General features: G+C 42.5%; 1 protein-coding gene across 1 annotated transcript in view; it reads left to right on the forward strand.

The window, feature by feature from the left end:
* LOC110489881 (cadherin-7) overlaps positions 1-16,460 on the forward strand; it is a 114,887-nt gene extending 98,427 nt beyond the window's left edge. The window contains exons 10-12 of the mRNA XM_036944147.2: positions 2,642-2,759; positions 10,312-10,563; positions 14,177-16,460. Coding sequence (XP_036800042.2) covers positions 2,642-2,759; positions 10,312-10,563; positions 14,177-14,691 — 885 coding nt within the window. The 3' untranslated portion in view covers positions 14,692-16,460. The remainder of the gene's footprint in view (positions 1-2,641; positions 2,760-10,311; positions 10,564-14,176) is intronic.
* Positions 16,461-20,420: the final 3,960 nt, after the last annotated feature.

The following is a 20,420-nucleotide window of genomic DNA, read 5'->3' on the forward strand; positions in this document are numbered from 1 at the left end:
GCTATTTGATGAACTATTTACCTAACTACTGTATTTAGCAGACTTAAGGCTTGGGGATAGAAACTGTTCAGGGTCCTGTTGGTTCCAGACTTGATGTATAGGTACCGCTTGCCATGTGGTAGCAGAGAGAACAGCCTATGACTTGGGTGGCTGGAGTCTTTGACAATTTTTAGGGCCTTCCTCTGACACTGCCTGGTATAGATGGCAGGGACCTCGGTCCCAGTGATGTACTGGGCCGTCCTCACTACCCTCTGTAGCGCCTTGCAGTCGGATGTCAAGCAGTTGCCTTAACAAGCGGTGATGCAGCCAGTCAAGATGCTCTCAATGGTGCAGCTGTATAACCTTTTGAAGATCTGAGGACCCATGCTAAATCTTTTCATTTTCCATTTTCATGGCCTCTTTACAACTGTGTTGGTGTGTTTGAACCATGACAGATCCTTAGTGCTGTGGATACCGAGGAACTTGAAGCTCTCGACCCGCTTCACTACAGCCCCGTCGATGTGAATAGGGGCATGCTTGGCCCTCTATTACTTGTAGTTCACGATCAGCTCCTTTGTCTTTCTGACGTTGAGGTTGTTGTCCTGGCACCACACTGTCAGGTCTCGGACCTCCTCCCTACAGGTTGCCTACCATTGTTGTCTCATCAGCAATATTAATGATAGTGTTGGAGTTGTGCATGGCCAGGCAGTTGTGGGTGAACAGGGAGTACAGTAGGGTACTAAGCACGCACCTCTGAGGGGCTCCCGTGTTAAGGATCAGCGTGGCAGATGTGTTGCTGCACCCGGAGTGGCCAGTCAGGAAATCCAGGATAAAGTTGCAGAGGGAGGTGTTCATTCCCAGGGTCCTTAGCTTCATGATAAGCTTGTTGAACTCTAAGCTTTAGTGAATGAACATCATTCTCACATAGTTATTCCTTTTGTCCCGGTGTTGAAATGGTAGCGTGGAGTGCAATAGAGATTGCGTCGTCTGTGGCTCTTTTGGGGCAATATGTGAATTGGAGTGGGTCCAGGGTGTCTGGGATGATGGTGTTAATGAGAGCCATGACCAGCCTTTCAAAGCACTTCATGGCTACAGATGTGATAGTCATTCAGACAGTTTACCTTTGTATTCTTGGGCACAGGGACTTTGGTGGTCTGCTTGAAACATGTAGGCATTACAGACTCGGTCAGGGATAGGCTGAACATGTCAGTGAAGACAAGATGATAAACGTTGGCTTAAAAATTAAGTTTAGTAATTAATGTAACGTGTGAAGAAAAAAAACAGTACAAATCTGAGGGGGCATGAAGCCTCAGACTATATTGGGAATAGGGTGCCGTTTGGATGTATCCTAGCTCTCACAGAGCAGTTGGATCTCCTACTGCAACTGGACATGGGGATGTGTCCACTTAGAGAAGCACCACACATAGACTGCTACATAATGCTGGTGTTGACACAAGTCTATGTCGAGTTTGTTAAGCTAAATGTTTGTTTATTGTACTTAGATATAAGCACAGCCACTTGAAGCAGGGGTGCTGCAACACCCCCTGAAAAATCAAAATAAACAAATAAAATAAAAACATTTCTTTAAAAATAATAATAATTCACAAAAGTAGTGCACTGGGCCTTTACTAGTCCTCTATTAGCGGAAAAATATAGCCGTCTGCACCCCCACGCCAATTCTTCACATGACTATGGATATAAGCAGACATTTTACATGTTAAATGTTGGTTTATGAGGAAATATGCTAGTGGATATAGGTTTAAGTGGCATTGTGTTTTTCTTTATTGACATAATTCAGTATCTGGTACAACAGATAATAACACATTTTTCCTCCATCCTCTTTAGCTAAAGCTGTTTTTATTCACAATGAAAAAGAGGAGGGTAAAACGTTTAATTTTTGTGTAATGAGTTTGTTTTCCGCCAAAATGTATTTTCTTCCAAAAATGTAACATATATATCAAACATCCAGCCCGTAAGGATGTCCAATCTGGCACGCAGGTGTTTTGAGTAAAACAGTTGAATAATATAATAATATATATTATATTATTCAGCTGTTTTACTCAAAACACCTGCGTACCAGATTGGTCCTCCTCACGGGCTGAATGTTTGATACGCCTGGCATTGCCTTGCTAAGTTGTCCCTACATTGTAACCTAAGAAGAAAACAGACTATGTTTAGCTGAGAAAATCGATTCCTGAGCTTTTTTCTCATCCCTAAAAAGCTGCATTAGGCTCCTCTTGCCAAATAAGCACTTACTGCAAGTGATAAGTGATGTAAAACCATAGCCAACATGATAAAATAAACATTTCATAAATCAAAATCAAGTTTATTTGTACCAATTGACTCACTCTATTGCCTTGGCCTTGTGTTAAAAGAAATGTATGCTAGTTTGTAAATTAATCAAAACATATGAAGGCATAGCAGTTCACCATGTTCAACCAGCACTGTTAATTCTTACAGATATTCCTGAATAAAACAAAGAAACTGTGGCTATGGACTAATGACCCATTAGCCCAAACCAATTAATACTTTTCATTAATCAATCAATCAACCAATCAGCTTCACAATTTGGGGTTGTCGTTAGGGGTCCAACCAATCAGACTGGTTGTGTGTTCCATGTGTTCCGAGCACCATACAATCAGAGTGGTTATGTGTTGCACAGGTCATCCAGACTATCAGCGCTGTGGACAAGGATGAGCCTCCCAGTGGTCATCGCTTTTACTTTGCCCTGCCTCCATCTGTGGCCGGCAACTCCAACTTCACTCTCCGAGACAACAAAGGTAGGTGTTTTCTCCTCGTCAAAGTACATCAATTAACAGTCCATTACTGACAACAGAGAAGAATGTGAGGAAAACGTTAACTCAAAAGGGATTCGAGTTTGTAAGGACTACAAATCCAGGGTCAACTATGGTCATAACAGAACTGCAAGTATGGATTGAGAAGTCTTTCTTGTCCATGTTTGATTTTTCAAACATGAGATATTTCAAGACCTTTTTGATTGATAGTAGTTGCTGAAACAAACTTTCTGAGAACGATTCTGATGGCTTATTCATGTTTGTTTCACCTTTAAATCAATTTTATGGATAGGAATATCCACGAATGTTAATTGCAGGTTTAGATGTGTGGAGGCAAAAACAGGTTTTGAAAGGTAATGACTAAATTTGAAAGTATAATTTAATCTCTAATGGTATCATGCCCATTTGCACAAAATATTTTCCTGCTCTGTAAATATTGTCTGGTCTTCTATTCCTCACTTGTTATGATTCATATGTCACTGCTGGTCAAGTAAATTTGGAAATCAAACCAACAATGTAATTTCTCAACGGGTGGCATAGAAGAGAATGGAATATCTCTGATATCTTACATTATATGAATTATTGGCTCCATTTGTTGATTTTCTTGTATTCTCTTTGTTGTTGAAAAGAGAACATAATGGCACGTACAACAAACTCCAAAGCTAGTCGCTGGTGCTGTACCATATGTATTCCTGCAAATGACCAATAGACTATGTGATCTGTGAGATACAGCATTTTATATATACTGAACAGAAAATATAAACACAACATGCAACAATTTCAAAGATTTTACTAAGTTACCGTTCACAGGAGGAAATCAGTCAATTGGAATAAATAAATTAGGCCCTAATCTATGGATGTCATATGACTGAGCAGGGGCGCAGCCATGGGTGGATCTGGGAGGGCATAGGCCCACCCACTCTGTAGCCAGGTCCCACGATCCTGCAAGTTAAGAAGCTGGATGTGGTGGTTCTGGGCTGGCATGGTTAAATGTGGTCTGCGGTTGTGAGGCCGGCTGGACATAGGGCTGTTACGGTGAATGTATTACTGCCACACCGGTTGTCATGAGTCATGACAGCAGTCAAATTCCACGTGAGTGTTTAGTCAAGGTAGTTGATGCTGCTGATGGTCATTAGTAGCCTACCAAACATGATAACTGCCTGGTACTCAGCACTCTATTGTCCATCTAATCTCTCTGACATCAATGTAAATGTAATCAATCACTTCATGAGAGTCCATGAGCTCAAGTTGTGCAACATTTCTATAGGCTAACAATTGCATGAGGAAACAGAGTGGTGGCCTCTATTAAAAAGAGGAGGATCCCATCAGCTTTCTATAGACTACTACCTACCAGTGGTGGGCCGTTAGGGCCAGCAAGGCCTTCTCTGCTGGCCTAAACATCATCAGAATAAATAAAAAAATTAAATATATTTTCCCACAAATATGTATTCAATTATTCCCCAGAGTAAGAGTTACACTCTTCATTTCATAGCTTTCCTCTTGGTTGCACTGCTTCCAGCCCCAGGTTGAGATTTGGAGGGCTGTTCTTTATGTTAGATCTTTTATCCAATCATATTCAGCCATCATGTGTTGCCAGGGGTCTAAAATCTGCCCCCAGGCCTTCAGAATCAACAGTGCGGGCGCTTGTAGCTTAAAGTGAATGGAAATGAAAATTTGGTGTCAACCAATCAGCTTTAGAGTTGGCTATTGTACGCCTGCTGGCTGGCTCCAGTGTTACACAGGAGCCAGCTAGCAGGTGTAGTGCGTCTTTTGATTGGATTACCAATATTGAGAGGCAGGTCCTATATGGGCAGGTCTCAGAACTAGGAAACTGATAAACAAATTAATTTGCGTACTACTAAGCTATTTTTTCAACCCACAATGGCGGAAGGAGAAGATATCGATTTGGTCGAGGATATAATTATAACGCCATTCTCAAGACAAACTTTTCAAGAAAAGTTAGATATTGTCAGGAGAGGTCGACGCCGACGCTACAAAGCCTGTCACAGGCGGGAAAGGGGTTCGTTCGCCACTTTCAAAGTTCCAACTATGAGCGCTATCAATGGCTCACAGGCTCCGAGAAGCACTGCAAACTGTACTGCTGGGAATGCCTATTATTTGCAAGTGATCGATTTGGTGTTTGGAGCCACACTGGCTTTGCAAACCTGAGTTGTCTAACCAAGGCAGCAACGAGACACCAAAGTACGGCTGGGCAATTACAAGCAATGGTGCTTTTGAAAACTTTTGGGGACACCCGAGTAGATCTACAGCTCAACGAACAAGCGCGCAGGGCAACGAAGCTGCACAATGAAAAGGTATTGTACTCTTCCCCTGCAATTCTCTGAAAATGAAATGTCAATTTCAAGATGACGCAACGCCTGGTTGTACTGCGTTTCTGTCTAAATGTATAGTGTCTAGAGCCATGGCATCATAATGATGATAATAAGAGGTGGATTAATTCGGGTGGGACTGTGTAGGACTTCACTGAAGGCCCAGGACCCAGGCCCACGGCACGCCACTGCTACCTACTATATTTATTTTTCATCTTTCCTAATATTAAGCACATTGCTTCTCTTTACAACAGGAGTATAGTCTACCTGTCTGGCATGAAAATGAATCACCTGTTTCGAGACAGGTGCACAGTAATGGTCCATTCTAAATCAAAACAAATTTCAAACATATATTATTTAGTCTATGTAATGACAAGATTAAATCAAGAATCGTGTGATAGGTGACAATATTAGCCTATCACTTGTGAATGATGTATTATCACTTGTGAATGATGTATTATCACTTGTGAATGATGTATTATCACTTGTGAATGATGTATTATCACTTGTGAATGATGTATTATCACTTGTGAATGATGTATTATCACTTGTGAATGATGTATTATCACTTGTGAATGATGTATTATCACTTGTGAATGATGTATTATCACTTGTGGGTGATGTATTATCACTTGTGAATGATGTATTATCACTTGTGAATGATGTATTATCACTTGTGAATGACGTATTATCACTTGTGAATGATGTATTATCACTTGTGAGTGATGTATTATCACTTGTGAGTGATGTATTATCACTTGTGAATGATGTATTATCACTTGTGAATGATGTATTATCACTTGTGAATGATGTATTATCACTTGTGAGTGATGTATTATCACTTGTGAGTGATGTATTATCACTTGTGAATGATGTATTATCACTTGTGAATGATATTTTATCACTTGTGAATGATATATTATAACTTGTGTACGATTCCCAGCTGTTACACATGCTTTTTTTGGGTGACTTTTTCAAATCATAGTCACACACCTCATATAGCCTAGCCCATAGGCCTATATGTTTTGATAAGGTTTGTACCACAACTAAAGTAGCCAAAAAACTTCTTAAAATTACGCACATTAATCCACTTTACAACTGGTGTAGAGCCTACATGGCATACATACACAGCGAATGAGTTTCAAGTTTGGGGAAGATCATTTTCACCATAAAAATACACATTTATAATAAAACCATTACATGCATAATCGCATTTGTTGTCACTTTTGAGAATGGGGTTTTCCTGCTAATCAAACATTTGTGCGTATAGCCTACTGTCGTGTGTGTGCATTGCTGCCTTTACAATGTGAAGAAACAGCGTAATAGTTTATCAACATTTTAGGCGAAACGTTCTCATCTGTAGCGTCATGCTCATTGCTTAAAACAGGTTTTTTGATGCAAGTGGTTGTATTAATTTGGGATCTATCGCATCCCATAACTATCCCTGACTATGTTTATAATATTTATGTCTAGCACAGAATAGAATAGGTCAACTTTTGTGCTATGGGGGATAGTAGATTGACATAGGCTAGTGTTTTAGCTGTTCGTCAGGCCTACTCATCTTGTTGGCTGACGAAAAGTAAATGTGGACAGTTTTTTTCCAATATCTTCAATATGTGCAGTTGCGAGGAGTGCATTTGAGTCTCCGATGTGTCTGTCTTCAGTTGTAGCCTGTGCAAAAGACCGATCACATGACAGAGAGCCATGTTAGTTAGAGGTGCTTCAGCAGGCAGCTGGGAGAAGGGAATAATAATCATTATATTCAGCCAAAGGGCACAACGACCACTGGCCGCAAAAGGCATGGATTTTTTTAGGGGTCATTACGGCCACACAAATGAGATGCATTCGGGAAATTCGAGGCATTATCAAGTGCTTGTCAAGTTGTAAATGAGAGACTGACGAAGTACATAAAAAAAATAAACAAAGCTCATGCCTTTCATGCAACTTTTTTCAAATCCTAATTCCAGTCGCATCATGCAGCCTTAGAATGTATTAAAAAATCTAAACATATAGCCCAATATCTGTATCACAACTATGTAGTCAGCTATGTTCAATTGTATTCTTCAAACTATAAAATAATGCCACGGAATTCGAAGCAAATCTTGTCTGCTAAATCAACTAGTGTAGCCCACAGCAACATGGCATAGACAGATCAGGGCCTAACATAAGGACAACTCAGACTATGCTATCCTGTTCTTCTGAAATAGACTACATTAGACTACATAGACTACATACTTCATATCAATGTTTCTTTAGACCAGATCAAATCATGGATTTATTGTGAAGGTGAATGCTATATTACATGGATTTATTAGACTTTTCAAATGTAGATGTTCCAAAGGTCTTCATTAGTTTCTTGTAGGCTATGCGTGCAAGCCAGGAGACGCTAAATGTGTTTATCTTAATTAATGGTTAATTACCATGAGACCGGCAGTTATTTGCTTGACAATCACCTGCTGACAAAATGTTATGACTGCCAAATTCTCTAAAACGTCATTGGAGGTGGCTAATGTTAGTGAACTGTACATTCAATTCTCTGGAAACAGCTCTGTTGGACATTCCTGCAGTCAGCAAGCCAATTCCTCACTCCCTCAACTTGAGACATCTGTGGCATTGTGTTGTGTGACAAAACTGCACATTTTAGTGGCCTTTTATTGTCCCCAGCACACGGTGCACCTGTGTAAAGATCATGCTGTTTAATCAGCTTCTTGATATGCTACAGCTGTCAGGTGGATGGATTATCTTGGCAAGGGAGAAATGCTCCCTAACAGGGATGTTGTAACGCTTGTCGTTGGTGGAAGAAGGTGAGGACCAATGCGCAGCATGGTAAATGTTCATATTCTTTAATGAAACAACTGGTCAGAACGTGACAGTACCCCCCCCCCCCCCCCCCCCCCCCAAAGGTGCGGACTCCGGACGCAAAACCTGAACCTATAGGGGAGGGTCTGGGTGGGCGTCTGTCCGCGGTGGCGGCTCTGGCGCGGGACGTGGACCCCACTCCACCATAGTCTTTGCCCGCTTCTTTCCCCGCCTCAGTGGCGCCTTTAGAGCGTCGACCCTCGCTGCCGACCTCAGCCTGGGGACCCTAGCAGCGGGCCCCGAATGGACGGGATATTCCGGCAGCACCGGACAGGCGGGAGACTCCGGCAGCGCCGGAGTGAAGGGCGGCTCTGGCAGTGACGGGCGGCTCTGGCAGCTCAGGACAGACGGGCGGCTCTGGCAGCTCAGGACAGACGGGCGGCTCTGGCAGCTCAGGACAGACGGGAAACTCTGGCAGCTCAGGACAGACTGGAGACTCTGGCAGCTCAGGACAGACGGGAGACTCTGGCAGCTCAGGACAGACGGGAGACTCTGGCAGCTCAGGACAGACTGGAGACTCTGGCAGCTCAGGACAGACGGGAGACTCTGGCAGCTCAGGACAGACGGGAGACTCTGGCAGCTCAGGACAGACGGGACACACTGGCAGCTCAGGACAGGAGGGATCACCTGGAGGAAGGAGACGGAGAGACAGCCTGGTGCGTGGGGCTGCCACCGGAGGCCTGGTGCATGATAGGAGGCACCGGATAGACCGGACCGTGGAGGCGCACTGGAGGTCTCATGCACCAAGCCTGCACAACCCTACCTGGCTGGATACTACCCGTCGCCAGGCCAGTGCGGCGAGGTGGAGACCGCACTGGGCTGTGCTGGCGAACCGGGGACACCGTGCATAGGGCTGGTGCCATGTAACCCAACACAAGGAGACGTACTGGAGATGCGCTGAGCCGGCTTCATGGCACCTGGCTCGATGCCCACTCTAGCCCGGTCGATGTGAGGCGCTGCGATGTAACGCACCGGGCTATGCCTGAGCACCGGGGACACAGTGCGCCTCACGGCATAACACGGTGCCTGCCCGGTCCACCTTTCTCCATGGTAAGCACGGGGAGTTGGCTCAGGTCTCCTACCTGACTTAGCCACACTCCCCGTGTGCCCCCCCCAAGACATTTTTGGGGCTGCCTCTCGTCCCAACCTCGCTGCCATGCCGGCTCCTCATACCACCGGCGCTCAGCTTTCGCTGCCTCCAGCTCTGCCTTGGGGCGGCGATATTCCCCAGCCTGTGCCCAGAGTCCTTCTCCATCCAGAATCTCCTCCCATGTCCATGAGTCAAGAGATTTCTGCTGCTGCCCGATACCACGCTGCTTGGTCCTTTTTTAGTAGGTGATTCTGTAACGCTCGTCGTGGGTGGAAGAAGGTGAGGACCAATGCGCAGCGTGGTAAGTGTTCATATTCTTTAATGAAACAACTGAACACTGAAAATAGAATAAAAAACGACAAACGAACAGTCCTGTACGGTGAAGAAAAACACAGAACAGAAAATAATCACCCACAAAACACAGGTGGGAAAAGGCTACCTAAGTATGATTCTCAATCGGAGACAACGAACGACACCTGCCTCTGATTGAGAACCATACCAGGCCAAACACAAAACCACAACATAGAAAAAAGAACATAGACTACCCACCCAACTCACGCCCGGACCATACTAAAACAAAGAACTAAGGTCAGAACTTGACAGATGTAAACAAATTTGCTCACAAAATCTGAGAGAAATAAGCTTTTTGTGCGTATGGAAACTTTCTGATATATTTTATTTAACCTCATGAAACATGGGACCAACACTTTACATGTTGCGTTCATATTTTTGTTCAGTATATGCTAACAGCAGTATATACTGATTGTTATAAACTGGGTGGTTCGAGCCCTTAAATGCTGATTGGCTCACAGCCGTGGTATATCAGACCGTATATCGGGTATAACAAAACATGTATTTTTACTGCTGTAATTACTTTGGTAACCAGTTTATAATAGCAATAAGGCACCTCGGGTGTTTGTGGTATATGGCCAATATATCACGGCTAGGTGCTGTATCCAGGCACTCCGCTTTGCGTCATGAATAAGAACAGCTCTTAGCCATGGTATATTGGCCATATACCACCCCCCCCCGTGCCTTATTGCTTAATTATACCACAGTTATAGTATTTATTTATGTGTTTACTATCCACTGTGTTTACTGTCCACTGATTTTATTGTGTTCACTGTGTTTACACAGTGCTGTCCTAATATAGACAATGTACTGTTTCAGCTTGTATCAGGACTGTGCAGGGTTTGATCTCTAAATACTCTTCCCCTTCTTCCTGACTGATCTGGTTCTTTATTTTCCTCCCTTCCAGACAACACGGCGTCCATCGTAACGAAACGTGGAGGATTCCGAAGACGGGAGCAGGTGCTGTACCGACTGCCCGTGTTGATCGTAGACAGTGGAAGCCCCGCGCTCAGTAGCACCAACACCCTATCAGTGAGCGTGTGTGACTGTGACTCGGACGGTGTAGCCCAATCATGTGGGGCGGTGGCGTACACACTTCCTGCTGGCCTCAGTACAGGGGCCCTTGTCGCCATTCTGGGCTGCATCATTACACTCCTGGGTAAGAACAATCGTGATGTCAACTACCGGAGACAGTGTGCATGTTTGAGATACACAGATTCTTCACAGGTCTACATAGGTCAACAGATCTTCATCATGCCTGGAGCAATGTTTAACCTATCAATTTGCTATGCAAACCTGCACATAATTCACATTCTTATGTTGTCTTCAGTTCTTTATTTTTTTTATTTTTATGTAAGAGCTTACTAATGTGATGTGTGTGGGTATGGTAATGTCTTTGTGGGTATAGGGGCAGGGTATGGGTATAGGATTCTACATTTTGGGCCGGTTTTGACTGTACCTGGGTTTATGACGTGTGTGTCTCTCATGATGCTAACACTAGTCCCATTTGCTATGAGCTTTTGTTATTAATGATTCCACTTAGATTGAATCAACTAAGCAGCAAATTATTGCCCGTGAAATCCAGAGACAAGGTCTTTATACCACAGCACAGTCAGAAGAATAGTTTAATGCACTGGTGAACTTTCTTGAACACTGAGATGGAGTCTAAATAGGATATACAATAACAAACATTTTGTTTTTTTGATAGGGCCAGCCAAAACTCACTTTCGTTTATATTTTCAAAAATGTGCTTAATTTCTATTGCTAAGGAGAATACTTTTTGTAATGAATGAGATATTGAATGAGGAACACGGTAAAGATGTAGTGGCTGGGCTCTGAACCCAGCATTGCTAATGTGTGCGTGTTTGTTTGTGTCTGTGTCTGTGTGCGTACACTGTCCGTGGGCACACGTGTCCTTGTCTGCCTCCATCGGTCTGTGCTGCTTAACTTTGTCTCCTTTTCCCCCTTTCTCTCTATCATCCCATTCCCCTTCTCCCTGTTTGACCCTCCCTGCCACCCCCTCTTGCATTAACACCCTGTGCACAACCCTTCCCGTCCTGGCTCCCAAATCTTGCGTGCCTCCATCAAGGCCTATTTCAATCTGCGCTCCTGTAATTGGGGATGTGATTGCGTGTGATTGCATTGTTTTGGTTGAGAGGAGAGCTCAGAAAAAGACCAGAGGTGCTGCTGCCGTCGTCCTCAGGTGCTGTCAGTCCAGGTGTCCTCCAGCCGTAGTAGAATAGAACAGACCTCACAATCTCTCGCTCTCTCGCTCTCGCTCTTCTCTCTCTCATCAAAGAAAAGCAGGGCCTCCATCCCCACACCAACAACTTCTATTCATCTTTCATCACTGAGTAGAGTAGCTATAATGACGGGTGGCTAAGATGGCAGGTGAAAATTGAACAGCAACTCCTTGAGATGTACCAACCTGTTTTCTTTGTTGATTGATAAGAGCCCACTTCACAATGTCCATGAGTTTCAACCACTCACCAGCTCACTTACCTATCATATAGTTGTGTGACTATTGTGTGTGTGTGTGTGTGTGTGTGTGTGTGCGCGTGCGTGCGTACATGGTTGGCTATGTAGTCTTTCTATCAAACTGGACGGTCATTAGTTTTAGGTCCACATGACATTAAGTAACACATCTACTGTTTTCATTTAGAAGACATGTCCTCTGTCTTCCACTAAATTGTACACCCTCAAAATATAATATTTTTTCAGAGATTTTTAGCTGTCATCTAAATCCTCTTTGGAGATGAATATCCCCATGGTCATAGTGACATTGAAACTGCAAAAGAAAGTTGGCAAGTCATTATTTGAAACGATTTAGCACCTTTTTATTTTTTGAGGTCCGGTCAGGTGATGCGTCAGACACGACCAATTAGGGCTTTTAAGTAGCACCCCCTCAGCGCCAGACGTCTGTTGCCATGACTATTGTCACTCAAACCAAATGATTTTCTCACTACCCTGGCCACTCTAATTCTGAATTTGCCTGACTATGAAAAAGTGGAGGACCACAGTCCCAACTACTCGTATATGACTTATTGAGTGATTAGTGATGCTTAACACAACTACTGGGAAAGCAAGAGATAATTATGCTTATATAATAGTACATAGCAGTAGACCGTAGTGCATTCTCCCCCTACACAAGTAGTTTGTTTATCTGTGATCTAAATTCGTTGAGTAGAGGCAATACACCGAATGTATCATTTTATTGACAAACATTATTGTCTCCATGAGACATATTGTCCTCATAATGATGTGTCCATTAGTCCTTTTGCCATCAGAATGTAGTTGTCTTTTACAATTATGCAGCAATATGGGAGGTGTGTGTTTTGTGAGTGACACAGCCAGTGAATAATCAGCCTGAGGTTTAGACAGAGCTAAGCAAGCAGAGTGGCGATGATGAGGAGGGGTCTTTTTGCTTCAGTTCATTATAATGATGTACACTAGCAAGGCAGCACAGAAAACTCTGCTTGCACAGTATTGATTGTGCTTGATGGATCTTTTAAACAATTCAATTACAGCAAATCCAGGATAACATCAAATAGATTTTTTTTGTTTTTTTTGTTTGTTTACCATCTGCATCTATGCAGTGTTGATCCACTCTAAAGAGGGTATTTATTCATATGAAGGCTGGCTGAATGATGTCTAGTGTGGTGGTCATTGTATTGAAGCCGCTTGATGACTGTCACAGTGGGTTCTTTTGTATGCTTGGCCATCTTCCTGCAGCCACTCGTAAGGCATGATTGGCTCCTGGCCAACACCCAGTATGTGATGATGAGGCACAGCATAGCGCCTTCTAGGTATTCAACCCTAAAAAGCTTTGCTGGAAAGCAATGAAGATATTCTCTTTCATTGTGCCACCATATCATGATTCATCTGGAAAAGCATTACCGAACTGAATGGAATCTGGAGAGCTCTTAAGCTCCTATACAATCAGAGGTGAACCAATGTACTATTCTCCTCATTGATTCCAAGGGATGTGTCATCTTTCAAAATAGCATTTCACTAAAGCTATACAATTACACACATAGAAAATTATATCAACATTCCAAATAATGGCAGCAGTGGTAGTAGCAGTAGTGAGGGAAACAGACCAGTGGTATTGACAGATTAAACCATGGATGAGTAGTACCACGGGTGGAGTAGTAACACACTGTAGCTATTAGAGCCATGCATTCAGAAGCCAGTCACCAAACAGCAGTCAAAAGGCTCTCCATTCATCAGTGTCTCCCCGAGCGTTTTATGTAACACCCCCATCCCTTCCAGCTTCTCCATTTGCTCTCTTATTACGAGGTGTGAAGCGGTGTTTGCCTTCGTTTTCCCAGGCCCTTCTCTCTAGCCCGCGGAAGCCAGACGCAGCAAAGGGAAGAAATATGGTCCCACAATGCGATATTTCACTGGCACCAGTGCGACGTTGATGGATGAAGGATCATTAGACATTTGCCAGTTTGCTTCGGTGTGGAGAGTTATTTTCAGCAATAATATATGGGACCAGGGATTGGAGAGGGGTGCCTAGAAGTTCAGAAATTCCGGTTTCAGGAAGTTTTCTGTCCGTTTGGAAGTGGTGCACAAAATGGAGGATGGAGGAGAGAAATGTATTGATGCAAAGACACTGTTTCAAATGTTTTATTTTCACATTCATCAAATATGGGCTATTATTTTCCGTAGATTTATCATCCAAATGTACTGTGCCTTTATATTGAATAAGTATCCTAATGCTGATGGTTAATAAACATGGACTCAGACTCTTCTCTTTCCTTGTTCAGTGATGGTGCTGCTGATTGTGTCGATGCGTCGGAGGAAGAAGGAGCCCTTGATCCTGGAGGAGGAGAGGGACGTGAGGGAGAACATCGTCCGCTACGACGATGAAGGTGGAGGAGAGGAGGACACCGAGGCCTTCGACATGGTGGCCCTCCGCAACCTCAATGTCATCAGAGACCCCAAGGTCCGGCGAGACGTCACCCCTGACACCCCCACCTTCTTCCCCTACCCGAGATCCTCCTCCTCGCTTCCCGTCTACAAGACCCTGCCGGACAACGTGGTGTTCCGAGAGTTCATTTGGGACCGGCTGAAGGACGCAGATGTTGATCCATCAGCTCCGCCGTATGACTCTTTGCAGACGTACGCCTTTGAGGGGAATGGTTCGGTAGCTGAGTCGTTAAGCTCCCTGGAGTCACTAAGTACAGACTCAGAGCAGAACTACGACTATCTCAGCAACTGGGGGCCGCGCTTCAAAAAGCTAGCCGACCTCTACGGCGACGGCAAAAGCGTGTTCTCATAGCCAACATTTTCCCGAACTTATACAAAAATCAACAATGGTAATGTATTGTAATAAAAAAATATATAATTAACAACTAGTCTGCCAAAGTGCAGGGTGCAAGAGTCTGAGAACAAAAGTAAGAAACAAAAAAAATCTTGACTTAAAAGGTTTGGTTTGTTTACTTGCCTTGGATTTTGGATTTTCAAAAAGGGTGACTTGGCAAGTTTTGACATGTAACTTCAAAAGTGACTTGACTGAAAAGGAAACCTTGTGAGCAAAGACATTAAAAGGTTTCAAAGTTGGGCTGGGGTCCAGCAATCGACTGTGTACGTGGTAGGCTACAGTATATTTATGTGGAGGCACCTGTTCTCTCATTCCTGTGATGGGCACAGACCCAGCAGTCTTGTTTTGATGCATTCCCTTGCTCTTTTTGTTAAAAAAAAAAACACTTTCTCCTAAAGTGCTTGGTCCCCGGCGGCTAATCAGTAGAGTAGTCACTCAACTATTCATTTGAAAGTCGTCAAGAGTGTCAATGTTTTGTTTTTGTTTGGTGTTTTTCAGATTACGAAGGAAAAACTCTTCGTCACAGACTCGCGGAGAAAAAACAAACAAAGAGAAATCAGTCAGTCATATCTTTCAGTGCTATTTGTGACAAGTAGTCAAGTGTACAGATCGGTTGAAGAGGAACCACTGCTGTTAAATTCTTGAGAGTTTTGAAATCTGACCTCGTGTCTACAAGAAATTGTATGTACTGTGGTCTGAGAAAAATAATGCAACTGATCTGTGTGTATCCTTCGATAGGTGCAGGAAAGTGTTTACTTTCTCCTCTTAACCTAGCATTTTACAGATGTTACTATGTGGTGTTTGCCTTTGAGTCTATTTTCCTTAGGCCTGACTCTTTCTATTTGCCAAGTCCAATTTTATGTAATACTGATGTAATAACAATGATGTAACATTATGGTTGAGATGGAAAATCCATATCCGGATTGAACCTTCAAATAAAGTATTTTTCATTATTTGCAAAGGAATTTGGAATTCACGGGCCAACATTTACTCTTGCCCAAGGAATTCCGTTGACGTTGTGTTGGACCGTGGAAGATATTTGCAACTTAGGCTTGAATAAAGTGAAGGCTTGTTTGAATGGATTGTTGTGCTGGGCTGAGATGGGTCACGTACATAGCTGCAGGAAGATGTTTAGGGGTGCTGCGATGTATTTATTTTTCGCCGGAGGGGGGGGGGGGGCATAATTGTTTTGTGCACGCTATAGACGGCTATATCAGTCCACTAATACAGGACTAGTAAAGACCCAGTGCATTCATTACTTTTGTGAGAGACTTTAAAACATATATATTTGTATTAATATATTATTTTTAGTCCAATGTTTTTTTTTTGTTTGTTTTTTTTAAATGCTGCAGCACCCTCAGCATCCTACTTCCAGCGGCTATGGTTACATAACAACAACAACAGCAACAACAACAAGTATTTCCTGTTGCTCACAGTAACTGCAGTAAATCAGCTTGTCCCAAAAATATTCTGCAGAATGAAATCATGTCCGCCCATGGTGCACATTTTGTTCATTGATTATGAAGGACACACAGTATGGCGAGAATACGGGAGGCAAAGGGAGCATTTTATTTCAAACAAAATGCCTTTTGAACTGTTCCCATTGGAAGTCAACATGTTCATCAAAAAAGTATTCTTATTTATTTTGAAGAAGCAGAATTATATGATGTTGGCAGATGTTTTTATCCTTTTTGCTGACAATAAAAAGGACATTCTGTTCCTCAAAAGACTGAGGGGACTTCTTTCAGTTCTTTTGAACATTAAAACATCTAGGATATGTCAGTGTTTAATTACATTATCAAGGTGTACCACATGCTTTGAGAGAAATAAATGATGGGTTGTTTGAGGAGATGGAGATGCAGAGCTGCCTTTTTGCCTGGCATGAATATCAGCAGGCATAACACACACACACACACACACACACGCACACACACACACACGCACATTTGCTTTGCCTTTGCACAACTCTGGGATCCAGATGGGAGGGGGGCAGGGGGGGGGAGGGTACAGAGGGAGGAGGAGAGAGAGTTTTCTATTTGTTTCACGTCTCCTCTCGATGAGGCTTTGTACTTGAAAGGCCCGTTGGAGACAAAGCTGCAGACTTGACGCTCTGTAGAGCCGTGTGTGATGAATGGCTTGCACACTGTCGACCCTCTTAAAGAGCCTTTTGCAAATTAGCCAGGCGCTCCTCCTGTGGTGGGATCAGCCTCTTATCAGTGTGTGCAAATAGTTCTGGTCAGATCATGTGAACAGTCGCCTTCACACACATTTTTGCACTCCCTATGGTGTGTGTGCTTGTGTCTGTGTGTTGAGCGAGAAAGAGAGAGAGAGACACCAGGGGGTTGTATATTGCTCAGTCATTAGTTATGAAGGCATTACCTATAGTGCTTACCACGATTTCCCTTTAAAGTGATTATTATTTATCAAACCATAAAGATATAGATTTGGCCTAATCAGCAATGCAAATGCTTTCTTACCGTATAAGGAGGAATTCATCCAATTTACTTGCAGTGAAGATGATGGAGATTTCACGGGATTTTCTGATCGTAAACTACTGAATATGAGATGTCATATCTGGTTGATTGATTGGTTGAATGTTATCTTCAACTCCAGTGTCAACCTTACCTCTGGAACCTTCACTTTAATCAACCAAATATGGAACAGAGAGCTTTATAAACCAGCTCTACAGTGAGAAATAGCTGCACTCAATTTCCCAGTGCCCCAAACACATCTATTTACAATGAATAGTCCATCAGACCAGAACCCTAATATATAGTCTTAGGGCTCTATTCAATGCGTATTGCAGAAGTTCAGCTCTATAGCGCGACTGACAATTAAAGGCAATGTCCCTGTGGTCGCGGAGACTGCATTTACGGAAAACGCTGTATGTGTGGGCTCAATCTGACATGTCCTTTATATTTCTAGCACACAATCTATAATGCTTCAGCCCTTAATAAGATGTTGTTGTTGTTTTTAATCATTGTCATTACCGAATTCCGGTAATTGAAGATGATTTGACACAGGAAGAATTTTGCGTATGGATAGCTCACTGCATGGTTTCCTCTGTATTGATAAAGTTTTGTGATGCAATATGGAGAAGAGGTAGCTTCTCGGGCTCTTTCTCGACAGTTCGCCGAGGTGCCTGAATACAATTGACAGTACCGTAATTCACTGTGATGCAACAGAATGCAATGAGGTTGTTATGCATCTTCACTTGGGCCGGTAAATATGCTCCCTCTCCTTACAGGTATTGATATAGTTTCTGAAGCTTTGAAGAAAAGCAAAGGGAGAACATCTGAGGAATATGAACCATGGGCCATGAAAAGTAAAGATAAGCATGTTCATTTTGGTCCTGCTACTTACAATACGTAGTCGTATTGGCCACTCAAGAGTTGTAATGCGAAGAGCCAACGATTGGTTAACTTTTTTCACAATCTAATGAATTTAGAAAGTTTAGAAAGATTTGTCAAAGACTGTTTTAGTTATAAGCAGTCAAATCTGCCCTTGAATCCCAGTTAAATTAGTTATATAAATGTTAAATGAAATATATTAATAAATGTGTTGTTCGGCAACATACCAATTGACAGACAACAAATCCTTTCAGAAATGTCTAATACACATCAAAGTGCTACTCCATCATATTCTTGTTGACCTAAACATTATATTTTGATTTTTATTACTAGATGCTTGAACTCATTGACTGAGGCAGACTCGTAGTCTATTCCAAACACTCACCACATACCACACACCACAGACACACAGTACCATCCTGACACCTAGCCCGTTTGCATGTGGAAACAGGGATGATTAATTGTCATGTCGCATACATTCATAATCAGGCCGAGTGTCTTTCGTCTTCCTCAAACTCCCCTCTCATAGTCTCACAATGAAAAATGAATTCTATTTGAGTGTCATACTGTACTGTAGATCAGTCATTTGGTGATCCATCTGCACCCAGTACATTTCTCATAATTCTACCATTGCAATAAAATCTTACTCTTGGACATACATACTTACTAATGACACTAGTATTCTTATGTTTTTTGACAGAGATGGTATTGACTTTCTACAGTAGTTTCAAATAGCAGCCTTTAATATGGTGTTGATGGTTGATAATGACCAGACTGCACCTGTCAATCAAAATCAGGAAAGAGTGTCTCCAGAGACCAGAGCCTGGGGGCACTGAAGAGCATTCAGGAACATGATGGTATCAGGGGCTCAATCTGTACCACGGCAGATTACACCCTGCTGGCCCCTGAGGCTTGGTGGTTTGGGGGGGGGGGGGGGGTATTTTCAGGCCCTTGACGTTCCACGTTATCATAACCCTTTATCACCAACAAATTGCTCTGATGAGGAGTGGGCAATATTTAGAGACAAGGGAGCGTAGAGGGACATCTTCTTCCTCAGACGATTTCCATTGGAACACTGCTCAATTGGAACACTGATAATGGAGTCTGACCTATTGGCTGCCTGCAGTTACAATCATTTTCTGTAATAGTAAACAGGTTTCTCAATGTAACATTCACTGTCAATTTGTTTTGCTGTTTCTGGCTGACTCTAGAACTCTTTTTTGCTGTTTCTGGCTGTTTCTGGCTGACTCTAGAACCACGGTAAGATGGTTTGGCAGAAGGAAGGAAGGAGTTGGATATTCCTTGGTTTCACTCTTGGTATGTTTTAATTTATTCATGTGCTGGAATGAAAATCAGAAAACAAACATACAATCAACAACATGCCATAATGCATAAATTAAATTATCATAAAGATATTTTCACATGATTCAATAATGGCAAATACAAAAATCAGAATTAATCTACGGAATTTCAACATGACTCAATTTAGCTTAAAGGGGCAGTGCAGTTAAAAACTTCAATTTCCTGTTTGTTTTATGACATCTCTACACCATGAGGTCGAAAATTATGATAATGCCCTTTTGGTGTAAGAGCTCTTTGAAAAATTTTATTGGATTGCATCCTATTGAAGTGGGATGGATCTTTTGGCCCACATCATGACATCACAATGTGATCTGATTATATACTAGACCAATGACTGTTCATCTGGGAAAGGGGGTGGGCTATAGACTATCCTATCAGCCAATCAGGGCTGTGCATGTAAATATATTCCAATTTGTTTCCTAATGCCCACATGATCAGACGGAGCATTTCAAAGGCCAAAGGAGGCTCAGGGAAATAAATCATAAAAAATATATTTTGGGGAGTTAAAAAGACTTCAGGGGGGCTTTAAGTAATTTTATAACTCAGACCAGCAATATCTAGCACTAATTAACATCATTCGTCAAATATTATTACAACCAAATTTACCGCCAAAAGAATAAAGGGAATTGCACTCCGGGAGCCACATATAAGTTTACAAACAATCATGAGATAACTCAAAACAATCGCCTGCATTAGGGAAAACAGTTAAATAAAAATAAACACCTATTTACTAACATTTGCTTCTTTGACACACACAAATCAAAGAAAATGGTGAACTGTTGCTGGAAAAGTTGGCATGTGAGAAGTTGAAGCGTTTTTAGGGTCATGTCTAGAAGGGATAGAGCTTTATTTTGCATTTTAGCTAACCCTCACCCCTTTCCTAACATTAACCTAATTATCCTAACCTGCTACGTTAATTCCAGATACCTGCTGCGAAAGTTCTCCAAACCTGTTATGAAAGGTCAAATCTGACAA

Source organism: Oncorhynchus mykiss, chromosome 15 (genome assembly GCF_057628025.1).
Source record: "Oncorhynchus mykiss isolate SJ-2025 chromosome 15, ASM5762802v1, whole genome shotgun sequence".
Lineage (NCBI taxonomy): Eukaryota > Metazoa > Chordata > Actinopteri > Salmoniformes > Salmonidae > Oncorhynchus > Oncorhynchus mykiss.